The 22,312-nt window shown below is 34.3% G+C and overlaps 1 protein-coding gene and 1 long non-coding RNA gene across 5 annotated transcripts; one reads left to right on the top strand and one right to left on the bottom strand.

Annotated features, from left to right (window-relative positions):
• Nucleotides 1-401: 401 nt before the first annotated feature.
• On the bottom strand, nucleotides 402-2,724 carry LOC149499612 (uncharacterized). Its single transcript, XR_016325685.1, has 2 exons — nucleotides 1,220-2,724; nucleotides 402-1,110 (listed from the first exon to the last, which is right to left on the bottom strand). It is a non-coding gene; the product is annotated as an uncharacterized LOC149499612 (long non-coding RNA).
• A 3,145-nt stretch (nucleotides 2,725-5,869) lies between these two features.
• Cpsf6 (cleavage and polyadenylation specificity factor subunit 6) lies at nucleotides 5,870-18,609 on the top strand. 4 transcript variants are annotated; one of them, XM_089739303.1, is made up of 13 exons: nucleotides 5,927-6,053; nucleotides 6,168-6,371; nucleotides 10,912-11,127; nucleotides 11,899-12,010; nucleotides 12,654-12,991; nucleotides 13,457-13,529; nucleotides 13,884-13,985; nucleotides 14,336-14,433; nucleotides 14,704-14,952; nucleotides 15,417-15,625; nucleotides 16,029-16,076; nucleotides 16,386-16,484; nucleotides 16,983-18,609. In XM_089739303.1, the coding sequence occupies exons 1-13, from the start codon at nucleotides 5,988-5,990 to the stop codon at nucleotides 17,158-17,160; spliced, it is 1,992 nt and encodes a 663-aa protein (XP_089595429.1). In that variant the 5' UTR covers nucleotides 5,927-5,987; the 3' UTR covers nucleotides 17,161-18,609. The 4 variants fall into 4 exon arrangements, with proteins under 4 accessions (XP_089595430.1, XP_089595429.1, XP_089595428.1 ...); XM_089739302.1 differs by having other exon boundaries at nucleotides 13,442-13,529; XM_089739304.1 differs by lacking the exon at nucleotides 16,029-16,076 and having other exon boundaries at nucleotides 5,870-6,053; nucleotides 13,442-13,529.
• The last annotated feature ends 3,703 nt before the right edge of the window (nucleotides 18,610-22,312 follow it).

The raw sequence follows: 22,312 nt of genomic DNA, 5'->3' as shown, positions 1-22,312 counted from the left end.
AGGAGTGAAGTTGTGTGATTTGTTTTATTTTGTCTATTTCATAGACCTATATAGTAGGGACACGACACACAGTGGGTCGATTCTATGATTTTAGTGACTTAGGGACCAACTTTGTTTTTTTATATTTTTTTTTATGTAGATAGATAGAGCTCGTTAATCTCAATAATAATTGTTTTGGGCAAAAATTACAAAAACTTTATAGTTTGGTCAGAAAAATGTGTTTTGTGATTTTTTTGTATGGAGCGGGTCACATTAAATTAAATTTCTGCTAAGTACCGCGAGGTCCCGCTTTGAAACTTTATTTTCCTTATACCTTGTCTAGTCTACTATCATTTGATGCTATGAACATGTGCATAAAGTTGCAACTCTGCCAAATAAATGGATCGAAAAAATTTAATAAATACATAGAATAAAAACCTTTATATTTTTTTTCGTAAGTGCTTTTAAGTTAAATTTGATATGGATTAGTAAGTAAAAGCACGTAATCATACCCATAATTAAATAATACCTAACAACAATACATTTAGTAGGTCTCTAATTAAGCAATCTCTCTAAATATTATATATTTTGTTTCACCTTTCGATCTTTGGGTCAGAAGACGAAAGAAGATTGTGTAAAATATCCTCATTAGTCGACGTTCTACTTCTCATTCTTGAATAACATCTCTCTGTATATTTCCGAAAATCTTTATTGCGAGCTTCCGCTGCCTCTTCCGAGAGTTTACCTATACGAATGGCACCAAAGTTCTTCATTATTATATATCACTGCCATGTGCCAACAATTTATGGATACTGGAAGGCATATATAATACCAGGGATATAAATTAACATACAATTCTGCAGTATATCTAAAAAATTCCGAAAAATTGGAAACGTGCTCTCCAGATGCAACAGAGTGAAGAATCACGTGAAACCTTTACGTATTCCTGTTATGCGGGCTGTTTCTTCTGCATCCCTGAAAAATCTTCTGGCAGTATTGCCATCATTGGTTGTTCCTACTCCTTGCTTGACAACATCTATAAGTAAACCGCATTCCTTTTTAAACGCTTGCTGTATAGCACTTTTTCTGGTTGTTATTTTTTCTTTGTCATAGCCCCTTGCAACTCCATTTCTTGAAGTCCAAACGATAAGACGTAAACAAAAAAAGTGTCATTTAAAAAATTATCTCACAGGAAACTACATACGATGAAAAAATTGTGAAGTAATAAAATTACATTTACCGATATGAAGTAAGCACTCCATGCATTTTATCCAGGCATGTAAAGATGGCATTCCATACTGGAATATTTCTTCATTATTTTCTCTTTGATAAGCAAGTCACTCCAAAAAACTCTGACGGTTTTGCTTTGCAAATATCACAGACAGCAGAAAATGTTTCTGAAAAATATGAGGTTATTTTGCCGTCTATCATCATCATGTGCAATTGATGCTTAACTTCAACTTGTTTGATTTTTGATGGCTGAAGTCTTTCTATTTCTTCTGTTATGCTAGCTTTTATAATTGTCACTGTTGGCTGCGTTTCTTTTGTAAATTTAAACATTATTGGACGGCAATAAAAAGTTGATGAGGGTAGGTCGTTTTCCCAAACAATTGTTCCATCAAATTTCTGAAGCCTTATAGGAACTAGACTTTGACCTGGGGCTCTATCAAAGCCTATTTGCTTATAAGCAGTAGCTCTCTTGCAGAGTCCAAATCCGAAGTAATCACATCTAAAAGCCTATATAGCGCCAAGTTTAGTAATGCTTGCATTTTAATAGCAGCTCCTTCTTCAGTAATAATTGCCTCGTCTTACCCTGGATAACATTTGGTCTTTTCTTGCTTAATTTTATATTAAGAAGGGTATAAATCAGACCCATTTTCACTTGCTGCTTCTCTTAGGTATATATACTGCCACTTAATTTAAGTGAAACTAATATTGCCTTATCGGGAGAATATGTACTACTTTTCACTTTACTTGTAATTAAATACTTATTAACTTTTTCTAGATCTTCGGGGTGATTTTGACAAGTGGTTCATTATTTCTCCTACATCTTCATTTCTAGTGTTTCTCAAACTAGCAATTGTAGTAGCTTTCATTTCATCCGGGGATAACGAATGCGATTGGTAAATTTGTTCAATGCGTCTTCGTTTTTGCCTGGATCCCAATTCTTAAAAAGGTTTTCGAGGTGCAAAAATAGATGTCGAGGCTTCTGTAGTACATTTGAGGGTGGTACATTTTCAAAATCTTGAGTATTAGAAATCTCGAGCCTTTCATGTGCAGTGTTGATAGCTTCAGGTATCATTCCTTCGGGCCAGTTTATTGCACATTCTAACCAATCACATTTTTTTCTTATAAACTGTGCTAACATGCGACTACTTCGTTTCCATATTGCACTTATATTTGAACAAAATTGCGTACAGAATTTTTGGAGCTCAACATTTTTCTCTTCGGTCACGTTTATTTGATTTTGTAGGAATTGAAAGAGTTTTTTATTATCAGACAGCGACTGTAGTTGCTCTTTTAAAATCATAAATAATCCTAAATTGTTAACAAAATTACCAATTATAACGGAAACAGCAAGATCACAACGACAATCACGAGATGTTAGTAGTAGTACGAATAAACGAACACTAGTTAGTATATAATAAACATGGTCACTTTATACTTCCAGAGACAAACAAATGTTTACTATATTTTCTACTACCCAGTAATGGCTACTTAACTAATTATCCTCATTAAATAATGTTAACAATCTTAATAATTAGAGAGATTGCTTAATTAGAGACCTACTAAATGTATTGTTGTTAGGTATTATTTAATTATGGGTATCATTACGTGCTTTTTCTTACTAATCCATATCAAAGAACAATGGCAATTTTTTACCTGAATGTTTTAAAAGGCGTCTAAGATTAAGACATAAATGAAACTTCATCATTTTATTTGCTCGTTTTTTATACGATGTTAGATTTACGTGGCAAAGCCACGAAAAAATGTTAATTTAATAAGCTTTTAATTCGATTTTTGTGTACTTCCGGTTTAATACATTTGTAAAGGATGGCATTTATACTATTGGCACAAAAAAGCAATATTTTTTGATAATTAATAATATTCAGTATTTAAAATGAAAATAATAATATTAATTATCTTTTGTTACAATTAGTACTTAATTAAATAACTAAATATGTAATAGTAATGGCAGCACTGCAGATGAAATGATTTTAACAGTATGACAACTGACATAATGCGCATCACTGTGCCCGTCCATAAGGCTCGTGAGTGGAAGAGAGAGGGAAATACTCGCTTCACCGCTCCGATTTTTTATGACCCAAACTGCATGGACAAAATAATTCTACTAGGTATAGTAAATTAGCTTTGCAAGCCTTCGTTTGTCGCAAATATGTGACTAATTCGTTCAAAAGGTTAAAAGTACCTATCTCTGACACACATTTTTACACATTTACAAAGAAGAAAGAACACACTATATAATATGTATATGTACCTAGGTAGCTCTGCAATTGCTAAGGGTACCTACTCGAGTACTATTAGAGGTGTATCCTTGGTTCATCTATGATAATGAAACTAAAAATGTTATTTAAACATATCGTTTACTTATTTTTTCAATTTGTTATAGTCCGTGCCTACAAAAATCAGAGACATCTCTTATTGATAGATAACCTCAAATTATAAAGTAAACACGTTGATATCTTTTTTTTGTGACTTTCTAATACCAAAAATATTTCTGATTAAGCTTAAGCTATGTTATTCCTATCGTTTTAGTATTTTTTTGTTTCAAGACGCCTCAAATAGATATCAGGTAAAATGTTGTATAGAAAGCTGCCATTGTTCTTTAACTTAAAAGCACTTACGAAAAAAAATATAAAGGTTTTTATTCTATGTATTTATTAATTTTTTTCGATCCATTTATTTGGCAGAGTTGCAACTTTATGCACATGTTCATAGCATCAAATGATAGTAGACTAGACAAGGTATAAGGAAAATAAAGTTTCAAAGCGGGACCTCGCGGTACTTAGCAGGAATTTAATTTAATGTGACCCGCTCCATACAAAAAAATCACAAAACACATTTTTCTGACCAAACTATAAAGTTTTTGTAATTTTTGCCCAAAACAATTATTATTGAGATTAACGAGCTCTATCTATCTACATAAAAAAATTTATAAAAAAACAAAGTTGGTCCCTAAGTCACTAAAATCACAGTATCGACCCACTGTGCGACATATTGTTCTATACGTACAATTGCTTATATAAATAGCACCCATTTTGAAGGCACACACATAAACATATATCTATCTCGTTCTTACTCAGCACTTTAACTCGCAGGAAAACAATATAACAGTATTTCAGTGCGTACATAAAATGAAACATGAACATACGTAAATGTCTCCGTCTCCGTCTAATGAGGCCGAAAATCCGCCATGTTTAGCGCGTCAAATGTCATTGTCACGTCAGTTCGGCCGTCTGTTTTGGGTTGTACATTATTTATTGACTTTGATATCGATTTAATATGATTGCTTATATAAAATTTCTAATTTTATCATGCTTAAAACATACAAAAATAATAATTAAAACATATTTTATAGGATCTCAAGAAAGTCGATGCCCCAAAACTATTATCTATATATATTTAAATTCATTATGGAGCCCTCATCCGAAACATAAATTATACACTGAATATATTTGAATCCGAAATATCGGACACCATTAAATTTTTCGGTCGGAATCTATTCATCATGACACTAATCATAAATACCTCTTTAAAATATGTCATCAAAACATATTTAGACATTCTGTTTAGATATTTCGGGAAAAAGGCTACCGACAAAATCTCTTCGGAACTATTTAAATAAAATAGTTTTATTCCGCAGTGAGTAAAACACTATTGTAAATTCGTTAAATATTTATTAATTAAGTGATTTTAGAGAGGAAGTCACAAGGAATGACGTTTGTAATTTCATTAACGAATAAATGTTCTGTAGGTGTTTTTTTTTTATCAGGCGGTCCCTTGATAAGTTTAAAATTTGCGTGCGGTGCGGTAGTGCGGTGCACCTTCCTTGAGGTGCGCTGCGGTAGTGTGTTACGGACTTTAGAGTCAGCAAAACAATTAAAATAGATTGTAATAGTCTAAGAAAAACACGTACTCAAAATACGATAACATTCAGCATGCTAGAAATGGGCTGATGGCACTGTACTATGCCATATTTTTATGTTTTGCGGCAAACGACAACTTTATAAAATCAGTGTAGCAAAATTTAAAAAATCGTCATATCGTTTACTTCGAAAATTTGAAGCACGAACTCGTCTTAGATTTCACATAATATCTAAATCACATCATCTTTGCACATAACAATATACTTACTTCCTATTAAAGTATAAATTCTACAAATACATTAATACTCAACAATATTTAAAATAAAATAAGCCAAGAACGTTTATCGATAAAACCTACTAACATTAAAATCTTCTGGGCAGCACTAAAGCCGCCATGTTTTGTGGCCAGATAACGTCACAGTGGCACGAATTTTTTGTTGACGTTTCATTTCCATAGGTTTCCTACTTCAGTGGTCTATTTAGTGTTTCTTCAGGTTTAAATGTGTAATAATGGTGGTTTATTAACTGTTTAATATCTGTGAAAGTGCACAAATGTGGGAAAATGAAACAAAGCCGCTGGACGCAGCTTCTCGGGATCCTCCAAAAAGTCCACTGAAAAAATCTTAGTAAATGACCACCATTTTACTAAGATTATATTTCATTCCATATCATCTCATTTCATTTAATTTCATCCCAGTTGATTAACGTCTCAAATTAATCATTTTCATTTCATTTCACTCCATATTATCATTTTTCATAAAAAGAAGAATATAAATTAAAATAAGACATGACTTAAAGGTCTTAGTTACCAGGTCATAAAATCACTAAATAAAAAAAATAAAAAAAATTCATGGGGTCGTGTCGTAAGTAGTAGGTAGCATTTTTTCACAACTTCGTAAAATGGCGGACGGCGACGTCGATATAGATTTGTACGCCGATGATATAGAATCCGATTTTAATCGCCAGGTAAAATTTACACTCTCCTAATTCAGTACATCTAAACCTTACAGATAACTCTTATAGAGAAATCGTAACAGTTGTTAATCTATTTTTGTCACGATGAATGGCGGCATTTTACAGGATGAATTTGCTGGCGAAAATGTGGATTTGTATGACGACGTGATCTCAGCACCAGCTTCGAAGCCAGAGGACGGTGACGGTCCTCCCATCATTGCTCCAAACCAGCATCCACCTGAGGAAACTAACGGCAACGCCTCATACCACGGCCCGGTTCACGGACATCATGGCCGCCGTTTTCAACTTTACGTCGGCAACCTAACATGGGTTCGTACTTTTTTGTCCTAGACTATTTGAAAATATAAGTACGATATTAGTTTTTGCGTTGTACTGAAAAACTGATATCTTTTGAGTTGTCATCTCGTCTTTCAGGGCTTCATACTATCAATAATTATTGATTTGCATCTATTAGCCGCCATGCCATGATAAAAATAGCACATGCAATTGAATTTGAGCTATCGTTCATAAAGTTATTTAAAAAAAAAGGTTTTTGGTTAGCATAAAGCTAGATTAAATAGTTTTTCGCGTTTAGTTCAAGCTCAATAATTGTTATTATGATGGCATGTTAACTTCAATAAAACAAAATATGAAGTACATATATTACTGTGTATAATACATAAAATATAGTAAATAATAGCTAACAGTTTTATAGTAACATATCTATGAAACTATGATAGTTATAATAAAACAACGTACTTGTAAATAATATATTTATAGAAATATTAAAGTAGTATGTACGTTTAAAAACATACAATAATAGAGACTATGTTGAGAACTTAAAAACCTGTTCAGATGACAACTCAAGCAACAGCAACCAAATGGATCTGTTGTGTAAAATGAGTTACGAAATATTTAATTTTTAATATTTGTTAGGATCTACTTTTAATTTTGCAACACACATTTATCTTTTATACAAATGTTAACAAATTATGTTTAAAATTAAATTCACAAAATCACTGCACATTAAGTTTTACTGATCACATAGATAAATGTTTGTTGTACTGAATTAATGAAACAAAAAGCAACCAAGATATATTATGTGTTAAACTAATAATACAAAGAAAATACTGTATTTATTTATAATTATTTTACAAAAAAAGGCACAGTCAATCTATATTGGTAAAGAGCAAAGTTTTGATAGAAAACAAGTGTTTTTCCATGAAATTGTATTATGTACAAATATCAAACAAATGTGTGCTTTAATGTTTCACGGGAATTTAGTCTGTCCATAACTAGTAGTAGATAAAGGTGTGTACGGCTCTCAGTCTTAAATAATTATAAGTTAAAAAAAACAATTGTTAGTTTAAATTATCAATAAACCTGGAAAAAACTGTAACAATGAGGTACTTGTTAAATTGATTTAAAAATTGTTAAATTTGTTTTCAATTGTTTAAACATAGGATTAGTAATATAATGATAAACTTTGCGAAATACATAATCCGAAACTATAAGTGAATAAATATAATAATTAAGCGCGAGACCTGTCATTACAACTGTTATGAGATTAAGCAGGAAATTGTATGTTTAACTTTAAAACTTGAAAAATCATCCGGTTTCAGTATAAAAATACTGTTAGTGCTATAATTATGTACTTGATCAATGTATCCTAAGATGTTTTAAAATACCAGTCTTCAAATACATATATTAATAATAATAATATATAGTTCAAATAAAATATTTTTGGGAAAACTAAAAAATAAAAAAAGTTTGGATTTGATACTGGTACAATTCCATGGAAAAGCCCTTAATAAATTAGTACATTATTTGGTTGCTAATTGTTATCATTAAATATCACTTTATTAAAATTATATTTTTGTTGTTGATGATGGTAAGTATAAGAAAATTATACAAATGGTTGATATGCTGTGAGTTACGGATTTTTGTGTTTTAGTAAAATTTAACTTGGAACTTCATGTTCAAAATCATGAACTTGCAGTTAAATTCTGCTAAGAAAAAAGCAAAAACCAGAATTTTCTTTATTTTTTACTTCATGATGAAGAAATGACTTGTTTTTGTTTTTAAAGGCTTGTACAATTATGATCTGTTGAGGTGAAACTGAAATTTTCATAAAAATATCACGAGCTTTACATGTCAAATTAGATCACTATTTTCCACTTAAACTTTGAAATGTATGTGATATTCACTAGAAGTTTATTTTTTTAATGAAGTTGAGAAATTCTAAAAGGACAATTGAATATCAGAGCTATTTACAATCACACAAGGTGATACAGTTTGAGTTATGGATTTAGCATTTACCGATTAATTAATGGTAGGCGAATTTTGAAATCTAGCAATGCATTAATAAATAGTAAAGAAAAGGTTTGTAATGAAATTGGTTGTATTTAGTTAGTAACTCCTTCATGGTAATAGAAAATAAAAATTGCGTAGAATATAAATTGTTATACTTGGCTATACTTCCTCAAGCTCTGTCACCGAAACATGTAAATACCTCTCTTATGGCCATGTAAAGTCTCATCTGCACAATCACTTTGGAAAATTTGAGACAATCCTCAAATTCTACAAATGATATAAGGTAGTTTTTAATGGTTTAAACTTGACACCTGTCTACGTAAACTGCGCTTTCTGTAAATATAAGTACAAAAAGAAAATGAAAAAAAAAGATAATTATTTAAATTTTGTGCCACATCATTTCTAACTTGTTCAAATTTGCTGCGTATGTCATTTAAATTTATCAACCTGTGTTTCTATTTTCTGTTTTTTTTTTTCAAGCATTTTATTTATACTTCTTTTATATTTTGAAACTATGATTGAAAAATGTACTCTTGCTATTTTACCTGGTGTATTGTACATTACGATTTGCATTTAAATTTAATTTTACATTGATTTATGCTACCCTCCCAATGTTACAAAAGGTGAAACTAAACAACTAAAATATTTTGTAACATAACATTTAAGTTAAATATAATTTTAGTTGTTTTAGTAATGCAATTTATTGTAAATTACTTCAAATGGAAAGCACAACATAATCTTTCATAATACTGCTAAGTTATATTATATTCTTCCGTTTGTTGTGTACTTCTACTTTTGAGGCTATCTGTTGTCGAGATAGAGCCAAATCGATAGCAAAAATATACAGACAGTCAGTGAGTTTTACAATAAAATCATATATATCATCATATCATAAAGATACTAGCAGTAGAAAATGAATATCATCAAAATCGAGTTGGCGTAGTTTACGTAGATGGATTCTGTTTGTGTACTTAAACAACACAGATTGCAGTTATATTTTGCATACAAGTAGATGTGGGTTTGGTAAGATTATGTGAGAGATGAAGTATGAAAGGATGTATTATCTTATTTATAATAGTTGATGTACTAATTAATATAAATACCATTTTTGCCAATTAACTACACTACAGTAACTTGCTTAATTATGATTTAACATGTCTGCAGCAACAAGTTTTGAAATCGTTTGTGTGATTTTGTACGCACACAAAATTTTGATATATCGTTCCGAAAATGTTGTTGTGTTTATTTATTGAATATCCATAAATTTTCGGTTTAGTCAGAAAAACAGTTACCTGTATCAGATTATTGATAGGCTAAATTAGCAAAAAAAAAAAACATTACATAGTCATCACATAGTATATAATAGAATCAGTAGTGTAAAATTGGCTATTTGTCCCGCTTGTGTTTGATCAATAAATTGGGATATTGAGCTGAAAGTTTTCACTTTCTGACATCCCCATCTGTAATGATTTGTTTATTCTTTTATCAGGTTTGTTATGAGGTAAGGTAATTGATTGTATTGTATTTATAGTTTTCTAGTAATTATTTTAACATATGTTTTGCTATTTTTTTGCATACATCTGAAGATTTTCGATACTTATGTTGAAGAGATATCAACATTCTTGTGCGAAATGTAGAGGCGAGCAATAAATGTAATACGTAACAAATAAAATAAATAAATTATATAACTCAAACAAATCGCCTGGTCCAAACTGTTTCGTCTGCTCTGTGCAAATTAATCTAAACAATAATGTAGATAGTTTACAAAAAAACCCCGCGACATCAACTGATTGTGTAAATTATAAATAATATTTAACACTTTTTGTATGTGTGTATTTTAGAGTATTTATTTTCTTTGTAAAGGATACTTTCAACAGCTGTCGTTTCAAGTTTTGTTAATTGCATTAAATCTATCTAGTATCAGTGCATGGATACGATAATTTTGTTATCTGATTTGCACACGAAAAAAATCAGCGTGTGTTTAGCCACATGTTAAATTTATTTCTTCATTTGACTTGTGAAATACCATTTACAAGTAATGTGTTCATGTTATAATTACCTTGTTAATGGTTGTTTTCCTTCTAGTTTTTTTTCAGTATGTAACCGTTGGAGTATTCGGAGTTGTAAAAACACTTTATAATGCAAATTATCTGTGATAAAGAAATAAATAGTATGATCACAAAAAAGCTCTTTCTTTTCACCCAAAGCTCTATTCCGGCATATTTAATGATTTAGTTGATGAAAAGTACATTGTAGATTTTTAATTCGCGTCAAAAGGTACACAAAAGTATTCAAAATATTTTTATTAACGTTAATCATCGGATCTACTATGAGACGTAAGCGCGGTGTTGTAAATTCATTTTCTCGATAATTCGGTGTTAATGAAAAAAATCTTAATACGGCGTGTGAACGGCGCTTTAAATTGAACCTTACCCCGACCGATTTTGTTTAAGTGGCATGTAAGTGGACTGGATGGCATAATAAATGATGTATGTAACTTGTGTGTATTGGCTGCCTGTTTGCAGCGTGGCTGAGTTTTGTGTAAAACCTTTTCCAGTGGGCAACGGACCAAGATATTGCGAACGCGATCTCGGATGTCGGTGTCTCCGATTTTCAAGATGTGAAGTTCTTTGAGAACAGAGCCAATGGTCAGTCCAAAGGATTCTGCGTTATATCTCTCGGTTCAGATCAATCAGTCAGGATGGTGATGGAACGTCTTTCTAAGAAGGAGATACACGGGCAACATCCAGTAGTTACATTGCCTACTAAACAGGTAAGGTCAATGTTAACTGATACAAAATATGAGCATAATAAATAGACACTAGATAGATAGTTTATGATTAGGTACTTATGAATTGCACAAATAGTTTCATGATCAATATACCTAGTAACCTTTCCTAGTAATAGATTAGTTTCTGCAAATATATGGTTTCGGACAATACGTGAGTCGCGATGAGGTGTGAAGACCGCGAGGAATGAGATTTTAATAATAATAAAAAATGTGAGGACCGCATTATGTGGAAGGCATTGGGGAAGGCCTATGTCCAGCAGTGGGCAGATAAAGGCTGATGATGATGATGATGATGAGGTGTGAAACGTGGTTTAAATTAAAACAAAAAAGCAATTTACATTTTTTTAATAACGGATCTAAAGTTAATAAACCTTTTGCAACATTAAAGCTTTCCATAATGCCCGAATCGTTTTCCCGGAGGCTACTCATTGAAAATATCCGAAAAGAAAGTTTTGAATCTTAAACCACCGCGACTTTGTAATGGTTATGGAGATTGGCTTCTGTTAATCGATTTGCAAACTATTTGGTAAAATTGAAGAGTAAATAACTTCAGCCATATGATAGCTATTGACTTCCAAATGGTTTTGAGATGGTGGACAGTAGTATCTAAGTTAGTATTTCTAATTTTTTTGTCTATCGGTAATTAATATAGTCTACCGATATTAATCAAAATAATACAATAGTAGCGTAGGAAATATATAGATGAATTAATTCGGTTCAGTGAAAGTAAGTAAACTTTGATAATGTCTACAGGCGTTGAATCAGTTTGAAAGTCAGTCAAAGACCAGGTCGACGCCTCCTGGTCCCAACAATCCTGGAATGAGAGGACCCCATCCAGGCGGGCCGCCTGGTCCTCATCCCGGAGGTACATATTGTAATCGTATGCTAATACGTCTCGATAAAATATTCGAAACTTTTCAAAAGTAGAAACATATCATTATTATTCTAAACTCATCGTGGCCTAAAGGATAAGACGTCCGGTGCATTCGTATCTAGCGATACACCAGTGTTCGAATCCCGCAGGTGGGTACCAATTTTCCTAATGAAATACGTACTTAACAAATGTTCACGATCGACATCCACGGGGAAGGAATAACATCGTGTAATAAAAATCAAACTAGCAAAATTATAATTTGCGTAATTACTGGTGGTAGGACCTCTTGTGAGTCCGCACGGGTTGGTACCACCACCTCGCCTATTTCCGCCGTGAAGCAGTAATGCTTTTCGGCGTGAAGGGTGGAGCAGCTTTATAACTATACCTTAGACCTTAGAACTTATATCTCAAGGCGGCGCATTTACGTTGCAAATGTCGATGGGCTCCAATAACCACTTAACACCAGGTGGGTTGTGAGCTCGTCCACCCATGTAAGCAATATATTTTTTTATTAACTAATGGGTAGTATATGGTAACTAAGGGGGTGATACCCTGATCACAGCACTTATAACGACGCCCAAATATGGTGCACTCAAAAACATAAAATCGTAAGAACCCGTTACTATATTCGCAGAATTTTTTGGTGGGGGACCGAACGGTCCAGGTGGGGGCGGACCTCGTATGATGCTCCCAGGTCCGGGTCCGCACCAGCTTCGTGGACCGCCGCCGCACCACATGGGCCCACACCAGGGCGGGCCGCATCCCATGCAACATCAGCCGCAGCCGCACCAGGCTCCGCCACACCGGCCCCCTATGCAGTTTGCGGGCCCCCCGCAGATGCAACGCGCGCCGGGGCCGCGTCCGCCGCCTCCCGACTGGGCAGCGCGAGCGCCGCATCCTATGTCTCAGCCCGCGCCTCATTATGGACCCCCCCATCATGGAATGCCGCATCAGATGCCACCACCTCATCCTGTATGTATATACTGCACATGTGATTACCATTAGTCATTCACAATATTCAAATTTATTGTTTTGTATAGAATAAATACAATAAATTTAGATGCCGTCAGATAGCCGACGAAATTCATGTAAGCAGGGCTTTAAAAATACTTTTTCGAATACTAACTGAGCATTGGTAATAATATGAAGGCGTCGTCTCCTCAGGCCTTCTTAATGAACTCTTGATTGATACGAGTTTCATCCTCATGTGTACAGCTTATCTGCTCTCGTATTACGTGATCGTAAAGAATTATTTTACGGCTCATATTGGGGGAACTCGCCCCTTGAATATGCGCTTTGCAAAAATTTCAGATTCTGGAACAGGGGGCTCGCAAATTGCTGATGTAAAATACAAGCCTATGTTTGTAAAATTTTCTTTAATAGTAATAATGAAACGTTATAATCAAAATAATGAATGTTCAGCAACCCGGCGCACAGGGCATGCCGCCTCCGCACCAGTTGCCGCCGCACCAGCCGCCGCGGGGACCGGCGCCCATGCCGCAGCATCCTGGTCAGTCATATATTAGTATGGAAATTGACTTTTAGACTAGTGGTAGGAACTCTTGTGAGCCCGCACGTAACCACTTAACATAAGGTGAGCTGTGAGCTTGTCCACCCATCTATGCAATAAAAATATATATATATACAGAAATGAATGCATTAATGTTTGTTTTTCATACGTACCATGAGTTTACAATCTGAATATCGCGAAATACAAGTCTCGATATCATTATAATAAAAGAATCTCGCTCTTTAAACTTGACGCGTCATTTGAGAAAAATTCGTCGTTTATAATTATTATTATTTCGTTTTTATTAAATTACAAATTTTAATTAAGTAATCAATTTTCATTAATGTTAAACAGTAATACCTGGAGCTCCAGCACCACACGTGAATCCTGCGTTCTTCAACCAGCAGCCACCGTCGCAGCCGCCGCCCATGCAGGCCCCGCAACCTGGACCACCCGGTAAGTTATAGTTTTTACATAAAGAAATGATTAGGTTAGGTATCTAAAAATCAAAATTTCCAGTATAACGCTCATAACGATCGTCTCATGTTTTGACATCACTATCATCGGTGATGACTTTCTCTTGATCAATTGCATATAAGAATACGAATCGAATATATTATGTAAATTTGGATGAAAACGTTAAGATCTTTACAGAGGTTAAATTCGACAGATACATCTTTGTGATCAGCGAACAAAAACAAGTTGCCTTATCAAGTAATATGATAATTGCCCAAATACTTACCTACCCTTAAATTCAAGATAGTTGTGTTCAAGTAGTTAAAAGGATTAATCTTTTGTGTGAACAGGTCCAGGTGCTCCGTACGGTCATCCAGCCCATGGAGCACCACCTCCAGCACAAGGGCCTCCACCCGGCTCTAGACAACCGTACGGTCGGCCACCACAGGTAAATGACTTCATTATTTATTATTGAACACTATGTTCTGCAATCTATGAAACAAAATAAGTCATCACTACATAGTATAAAACAAAGTCACTTTGTCCCTATATCCCTATGTATGCTTAAATCTTTAAAACTACGCAACGGATTTTGATGCGGTTTTTTGTAATAGATAGTGGTTGAAGAGGAAGGTTTATATCGACGATTGAAAGGCAAACGTGACCAAGCAACAATAACTGCTTGGTATACTCTTAGTCTCACGTAATAATGTTACAGAGCTATCCGCCTCAAGCGGATCCGGCTCGTCCCCCGCACCACCCGGCACCCATGGTCCCACAGCACGCGGCCTCCCTGGCGCCCCCCATGCCGGTCATCAGCGAGGCCGAGTTCGAAGAAGTGATGAGCAGGAACCGCACCGTCTCCTCCAGTGCCATTGCTCGGGCTGTCAGTGACGCTGCCGCTGGCGAGTACGCCTCCGCCATCGAGACGCTCGTTACCGCCATATCACTCATTAAGCAGAGCAAGGTATTTATCGTTGTATTTTTCTTAGCACTAGTGGTTGTACCACCATAGATTATACACTTAATATTTGAGAGACTACACTATAGATAGACAAATAAGATTAAAGACAAACAATACTAATTAATCTCTTCTCAATTTGACCACAGACTTTAAAGAATAACAAAAGTTTCGCAATTGACAATTTACAAAGAGTATATTTATTTATATGTACGTGTTGTGTCAAATACACGGTATGTTGTGTAATGTTTTCTTTATTCATTTAATGTATTTTTAATGCATTATTTTAAAAAAATCTCTTTCTTCTCTCTCTAATTCTTCTCTATATTTTCTATAAGTGTGTGAAATTTCATACTCCTCCGTCCGGGCAATTTTCGTAAAAAGGGATACAAAGTTTTTGCTTCACGTTATAATATATAGATTATGCATAAAGGAAAATGAAATGAACGAATGTAAATTGAATGTTCCAGGTGGCACAAGACGACCGCTGCAAGATTCTGATCTCGTCGCTGCAGGACACGCTGCACGGCGTCGAGACGAAGTCTTACAGCAGCGGCGAGCGGTCCCGCCGCTCCCGCTCCCGCGAGCGCGAGCCGCGACACCACCGCGCCCCGCGCCGCCGCGACCGCTCCTCCAGCCGCTACCGGGACCGCAGCCGCGATCGAGAGGATAGGGACAGGTACGCGCCGTTAATTATATCGAACGTTTCTTGTATTATAATAATGGCAGTCTTGCTCTTTAAACCGGAATATACCAGATATTGTCGGGATACTGACACGCTGCCGAAGACGGTCACCATACACTATCTCCTAATAATGATAACTGCAACTGTAAGCTTAACTTAATTGGATGTCATGATTTTTCCTTAACACAGACTAACTAATATAAACATTAAAACTTTTAATGGAAAATAAAAAAATTATTTACATACACATGTGCGTATGTTCGTAAATTTATATAAAGTAGTACTTTTATCGAGAATTTAAAGGAATTTTTAACGAATTCCGTGTTTTTAAAAAATACTTTACAATGAGGCCAAAACCGGGAAACCCGTAAAGTTGAATGCGAGCAATTTATTGCAGGTACAGGGAACGGTCGAGAGATCGCGACCGCGAACGTGAACGTGACGCGTAAGTGCCTTGATTTAAATTGAAAATAACACCAACCTGAAATGGTAAACGTAATGAATGGTCAGTTTTATATTTATTTGAGTGTGCTATGTACTAATATTGAATTTATATATATCTCATTATTGACGTTTCGATTACTAATCTTTACCGAATTTGATTGATTAATCATCACTAGTTTATTTTAAAGCTCACGTTTCCATTACGTTTACTGTAATTTAGAACAAGGCAGTTATGTCATCACTACACACCTAACTCGATTACTTATGTGTAAACAGATGGTAAGTGAAAATCAATGTTGTTTTATTTCAGGTATTACAGGGATTACCGTGAGAGGGAGCGCGAGAGGTCTCGCTCGAGGGATCGCGATCGTGCTGATCATTACAACAGGGGACACAGTCGTGAGGAGAGGTGTGGTTTGTTCTATGTAAAATTTCACCATCTGTATTTGGGTCTAATACAATTTGCATTGTGTATGGAGACAGAAATCTGTTTCTTTCTGTGTTTCTGTTTTAAGGCTTATATTTTGAAGCTCCGTCTCGAAAAAAACCAAAATAATATACACCATTCTTAGTTTTTAGTTTTCTTTTGCCTGTTTTATGTTGATAAGTTGCAAGATTTTCTTTTATTTACGAGCAGCAGACACTGATCAACGCCGTAACAAATTGCGTAATTCTCGATTAGTTCAGTTTTTACACTTAGAACAGAGCTCTCAACTATCAAAAATTGATTGAATCTATTTAATTTTTTATTTTAATTAGAAGTTAGAGATCAATAATCAATATCTCAAAGCTTGACTGGCCCCTTTGGTAATATCAGATTACTGCAAAGAGAGAGAATTTTTTTTCTGTAAAAATTCAAATTATATTTAAGTTTGTCCGTCTAACAGTGTTTTTTTGCTGGGAACAGGGCACGTAAATCTCCAGCTGAAGCGACAGCAGAGGGAACCACAGCCGAGGCCGGGTCGAAGAGCCGCAGCACTGGAGCGCCGTACTACGACGAGCGGTACAGGGAGAGACGCGACAGAGACCCGCCGCCCGCGGATCGAGATCGCGACCGAGACCATCGCAGGGACGCTAGACACTAGACACTAAAAGAACCATTGAGTGAACTACTCAATATCGCTACATCAGCTGACCAATTAGGGCATCCAAGATTTTTTGCTATCGGGCCGGCGTCACGTTGAAGTGGAATTAAATTGACACTTGACAGTTCTGACAGATGTTTGCGCGGAAAAGGGATTTACAAAAATGGCGCGAAAGTTTCTGATTCTAAATTCAAACAAACGATTGATTTAATTTAAAATAATTCGTTTGAGCAACGTTCATGCGAATCAAAATTCATTGACTGCGCGGTTATATGTGGTGACACCGACATCGTTCCGTCAGCCTAGTCTAAACAAGTGACTTTTTGGTGTAAACTGATAATATTGTGTGTTGCGTCCGGAGTGACGACCGCGTGCGTGAACTACTGATACTGCCACGAAAATAGCTTCAAATTGTTGATCAAAAGATGGTGGATCGAGTTGATCTGCTGCTAGGGCGGTTTAGTGTAATCGAGAGCCTGATTCGACAGATTAGATATTCATTATTTCCAACTTCATATTAAACAAACATCTCAAATTAAAATCGGTCTCATACATGAAACATTAAATAGTGATGGTAAAAATGATATCCATTCACGCTGATGATGAGAATAATGTTATGTTAATTTAGATGACAAAATAGTTTATTACAAATTAGTAAGTATTATCCCGGAATGCCCATTTGTCTCAGATATATCGTTTGTTTTACAAAAATTGGTTACACTCTTGGTACAAATCACTGTACTTATTACAGTCAAGTGTGACTGTAGAAAATTAACGTGAGACCTATGTAACCCCGACAAGTCGTTTTTAAACATCTAATAATGTAATGTATTCATTCACGCATGGTATATTTATAAGGTTAAAAAAGGATGATAAACTTTATATTTAAAACAGAGAAACATGTTATCAGAACATGACCAATAGCAAATTATCCAAAATTAGAAAAGTGCGCTAGTAATGAAAATTTTATTGAAAATAGATCAAAAATATCCTAGTATTATCTTGAATACTTTTGATACAATTGATAAAGATTAAAATATAAATAGTTTTTATTTCAAATAAACATTTTATACAATTATATCGATAAAAGCAGTTTTCAATCTAAAGCCATGAAACATCTGAAAATTGAAGATTGTGACTGATTTTATAATTTTTAGTATCAATATCACTCATGTTGATTGTTAATGGATTGAATTAGTCCAACAAGAACCTTAAAACAAAATATTATTAAAATTCAATTTTGCTGTTTGTCACAACATTCCATGGTCTAAATGTTTGCGAATTGTTTTAAACTTTCATTCGTGGTTTTTTTTTGTATTTTCCTATTTTGTAGTAGTCTAAACGTAAGTATTAGGTTAAGTTCAAACAATTTATGGATTGTTCCATACAAACTAGACGTGACCGTAAATTAAGATGTAATTTACAATAAAATAAATTTATTTCAAAACATTTTCATTATTTATTGAATTAATATATAAGTTCCTAAACTGTGAGTACCTACTGTTTGCTGTTTCGGTTGGGTTCGTGTTTTATATGCACTGTTTTGTAGAAAGAAAGATTTTGGGCCTTTGAAAGGACGTCAAGTGTGAAATTTTTGGCCATCGGCACACTTCGAACTGGTCAAATTTCCAAGTAAATAATTCATTAGATATAGCTTACATGTAAATTTTCATTGTCATTATCACCCTCGTAGGTCTTGTGTATATCAGAACCAGTCTACTTAGTGCGAGTTTTTTAACGTTCTCGATAGCGTAAAAGTTAGCTCATTTGTATGGAATAGGATCGTTTGCCTACGTTTGCCGTTATAGGCTTTGTTCCAACTGCATACAAAACTGGGTTCACTTTTACGCTATCGAGAACGTTAAAAAACTCGTAGTAAGCACACAGAACGTGTCCTCGACGGCTTTGGCATGTCGAATTGATATTGGCAAGATACATAAACTTTGATATGAAAAGTAAGTTTGTAGAGATCTAGTATAACTAAATGCAGTCGCTTCGGTCGTGTTTGAGAAATTTAACAGTCACAGACAGTCGCAAAGGGACCATATGGGCTAAATCCAAATTTTAAAGTGATTATGAAGTGCTATTACTATTCGGGAGTTTAATAAAGGGGAGTTTAATAATCGGGAGTTTATTTTAATAAAAAAGTAATCCTTTAGTACCTACTTGGTTTCAATTAGTTACGTTACTGGAATATGAAGAGTACATTTTTATTAAAAAGTTTCGAAGATTCATTGATTTTTTTAAATATAGTAATAATTCAATGGTCAGGGATCTAATCGAAATACTGCCTATCTGTCACGCACGTAGACGCAATACATGAATATAGACTGATGTTTCTATTAGAGATTCTGGTATCATCTACCTTTTACTTACGCGGATAGGACACCGTTGATAACATTTCTACTTAGCAAAGAAATGTTTAATACTTATTGTTTAAAATACGACATTAATTACCTAGTCTATACGTGTAATGATTGTTATCCTGTACCAATTTTCAGCCCACTGAGTTTCTCGCCGGATCTTCTCAGTGGGTCGCGTTTCCGATCCGGTGGTAGATTCTGCGAAGCACGGCTCTTGCTAGGGTTCGTGTTAGCAACGTCATCAGGTTTAAGCCCCGTGAGCTCACCTACTAGTTAAGGCGACGCTGATATAGCCTCTCAAGGCTATCAGCTTAGGTAGGAAAAAAAAAACAGTTTTCCGTTAATACTATATTATACAATCAAAATATTTTTTCATATTAATATCGTTTTATAAAAACAGATGTGGAATGAAAAGCGAGGTTTTTAGTAACGTAAGTAAAGAACAAAAAATATTACATTTTAAAAAACAAAAATAAAATATGTGTGGTGTCGTGGGACACCGGATAGGAACGAAGTTCCATATAAAAAAAAAAGAATTACGAGAAAAAAATCGCGCGGTGAAATATCGCTGTGCTGAAAACAAGGCCTTATTCCACGGACTTTTTCTTACGGTTTTTACTATCATATTTTTTTCAGTTTGGTTGCGCAGCAAAATCCCTATCTTCTCCAAGCCTGCCGTAAGGAACTTCGTTCCAAAAATAAAACACTAGAAAATGGAACAAAGACATTCTATTCATTTCGTAGTTCTTATGAATCGAAAAGATGGAGCTGTTATTAAACACGACTAAGAAACGATCTAATGAACTGGGTAGCGGAATCTTTCGACCCGGATATCTTTAATTATAGCACAGCTTAATTATTTACCATAATTAATACGATACTCTATGCGCATTAATCCACATTGGTGGACTTAATACCTAACGCATTCTAATTAGTCAACTAAATATGCATTGGTTATCACTTTATGTTCTTTCTAAAATGATAACGTCCTATTGTGAGAGATCTATAATTTCCAAAGAAATTTAATTTTTAATTTATTTTTTATTAGCGACCCGCCCTCACTTCGGTTAGGGAACTGTAATGGTTATTCATTATGAAAATAAAATGGCAAATTTTTATCCTACTTACTTGACACTTATAGTTTTATTTTGAGTAATTCACACTATATCTTTATAAATTATAGCCTATGTCTTATTATGATGTGTAAGCTATATTATTGTAAGGTTTCATCAAAATCTATCCAGTAGTTTTTGCGTGAAAGAGTAACAAACATCCATTCATACATTCTTACAAACTTTCGCGTTTATAATATTAGTAGGGTTCCTTAGTAGTGCCAAAAATGTTTTATAGCACCACCCCATCTCTTCTCATGGGTGTCGTAAAAAGCGATTAAGGCATCCACCGCAGAAAGCGTCGCAGGGTCCTCTGAGTATAATATCAGCGTACTGCGATTACCAATCGGTATTTACTGGTGATAAGGCGTTTTGTATACTTGGATGGGTATACTTACCTACTGGTAATATAATCGGTATCGTGGTACTCCACGACACGGTAAATTTCTGCCGTGAACCTGTCGTACGTTTCAGTCAGAGGAGTGGGACAGTTGTCTATACTAATATTATAAAGAGGAAAGATTTGTTTGTTTGTTTGTTTCGAATAGGCTCCGAAACTACTGGACCGATTTGAAAAATTCTTTTTCCATTAGAAGCCGACATTGTCCCTGATGAACATAGGCTACTTTTTTTAAAAAAATTTTTTTTTTTTTTTTTTGGTTTCATGTGTGTTTTAATGTTTCCGAAGCGAAGCGAGGGCGGGTCGCTAGTTATAAATATAATTGATATAATTCCGGAATCCACTTCATGTCTCAAAGTAAGATTTTCTATTGCTTAGATTTTAGATAGTTGGACAAGCCCATAATTCATCTGACCTGAAGTGGTACCAGAGCCCATAGACATCAACAACGTAAACACCGCCACCAACTTTAAAACATGCGTTATAAGTCTCCGATTCGTAGTACAACATTTGCTCCACCCATTTAACGGATTACTGTTTCGCTGCAGAAATAAGCCGGATAGTGTTACATACCCGTGCGATCTCACAAAACAAAATTAATTTTAAAACTAAAGACGAGTGTCACTTATAGGGGAATGCCCATTTCAGGCCCAAAGCAATAGATTAGAGAAAAAATATTTAGTGCATTAATTTTGTCATAAATAAATATGCATTTACTTTCTTCCAAATAAGCGCCACTACAGTTTACAATAAGTAGTTTAAAAAAAGTAACTCTATTGAAAAAAACAAGATTTTTATTTTTGCGGGAAAAATATTGCCAGCATCAAAACCTTTTACGTATTAAGTAAACTTTTTAAGTATATAAAAAAAAACATAAAAAATAAATCATTTTAAGTATTATCATTAATAAATCGATTTTAATCGATTATAAGCACATAAAATAACATCAAAGACATACCCATTGGACTTTAACTTGTTACTATACTTGAGGCCTTAGAACTTATATCTCAAGGTGGGTGGCGCATTTACGTTGTAGATGTTTGTGGGCTCCAGTAACCACTTAACACCAGGGTGGCTGTGCGATCGTCCACCCATCTAAGCAAAAAAAAAAAAACTTAACTTGTATTGTTATTTAAATATGTACAACTAAAACAAAAACATAAAAAATAATAAATAATGTGTACTCGTAAAAAAAAGATTCAGAAATAAATCAATTATCGGTTATTTAAAAAAAAATATCGATATATGAATTTCATGTAATTATTTTTCTTTATACT

This window comes from Bombyx mandarina, chromosome A1, assembly GCF_030267445.1.
Source record: "Bombyx mandarina strain Sakado chromosome A1, ASM3026744v2".
Classification (NCBI taxonomy): Eukaryota; Metazoa; Arthropoda; class Insecta; order Lepidoptera; family Bombycidae; genus Bombyx; species Bombyx mandarina.
Note: the sequence above shows the minus strand (reverse complement) of the source record. Positions and strands in the feature narration are given on the sequence as shown.

Excerpts from the sequence above, each read along its gene's own strand:
- Cpsf6 (XM_089739302.1), top strand. The coding sequence starts at position 5,988 with ATGGCGGACGGCGACGTCGATATAGATTTGTACGCCGATGATATAGAA. Across the intron at positions 13,530-13,883 it reads GCCCATGCCGCAGCATCCTG|TAATACCTGGAGCTCCAGCA; the intron begins GTCAGTCATATA and ends AATGTTAAACAG. Across the intron at positions 15,626-16,028 it reads GATCGAGAGGATAGGGACAG|GTACAGGGAACGGTCGAGAG; the intron begins GTACGCGCCGTT and ends AATTTATTGCAG.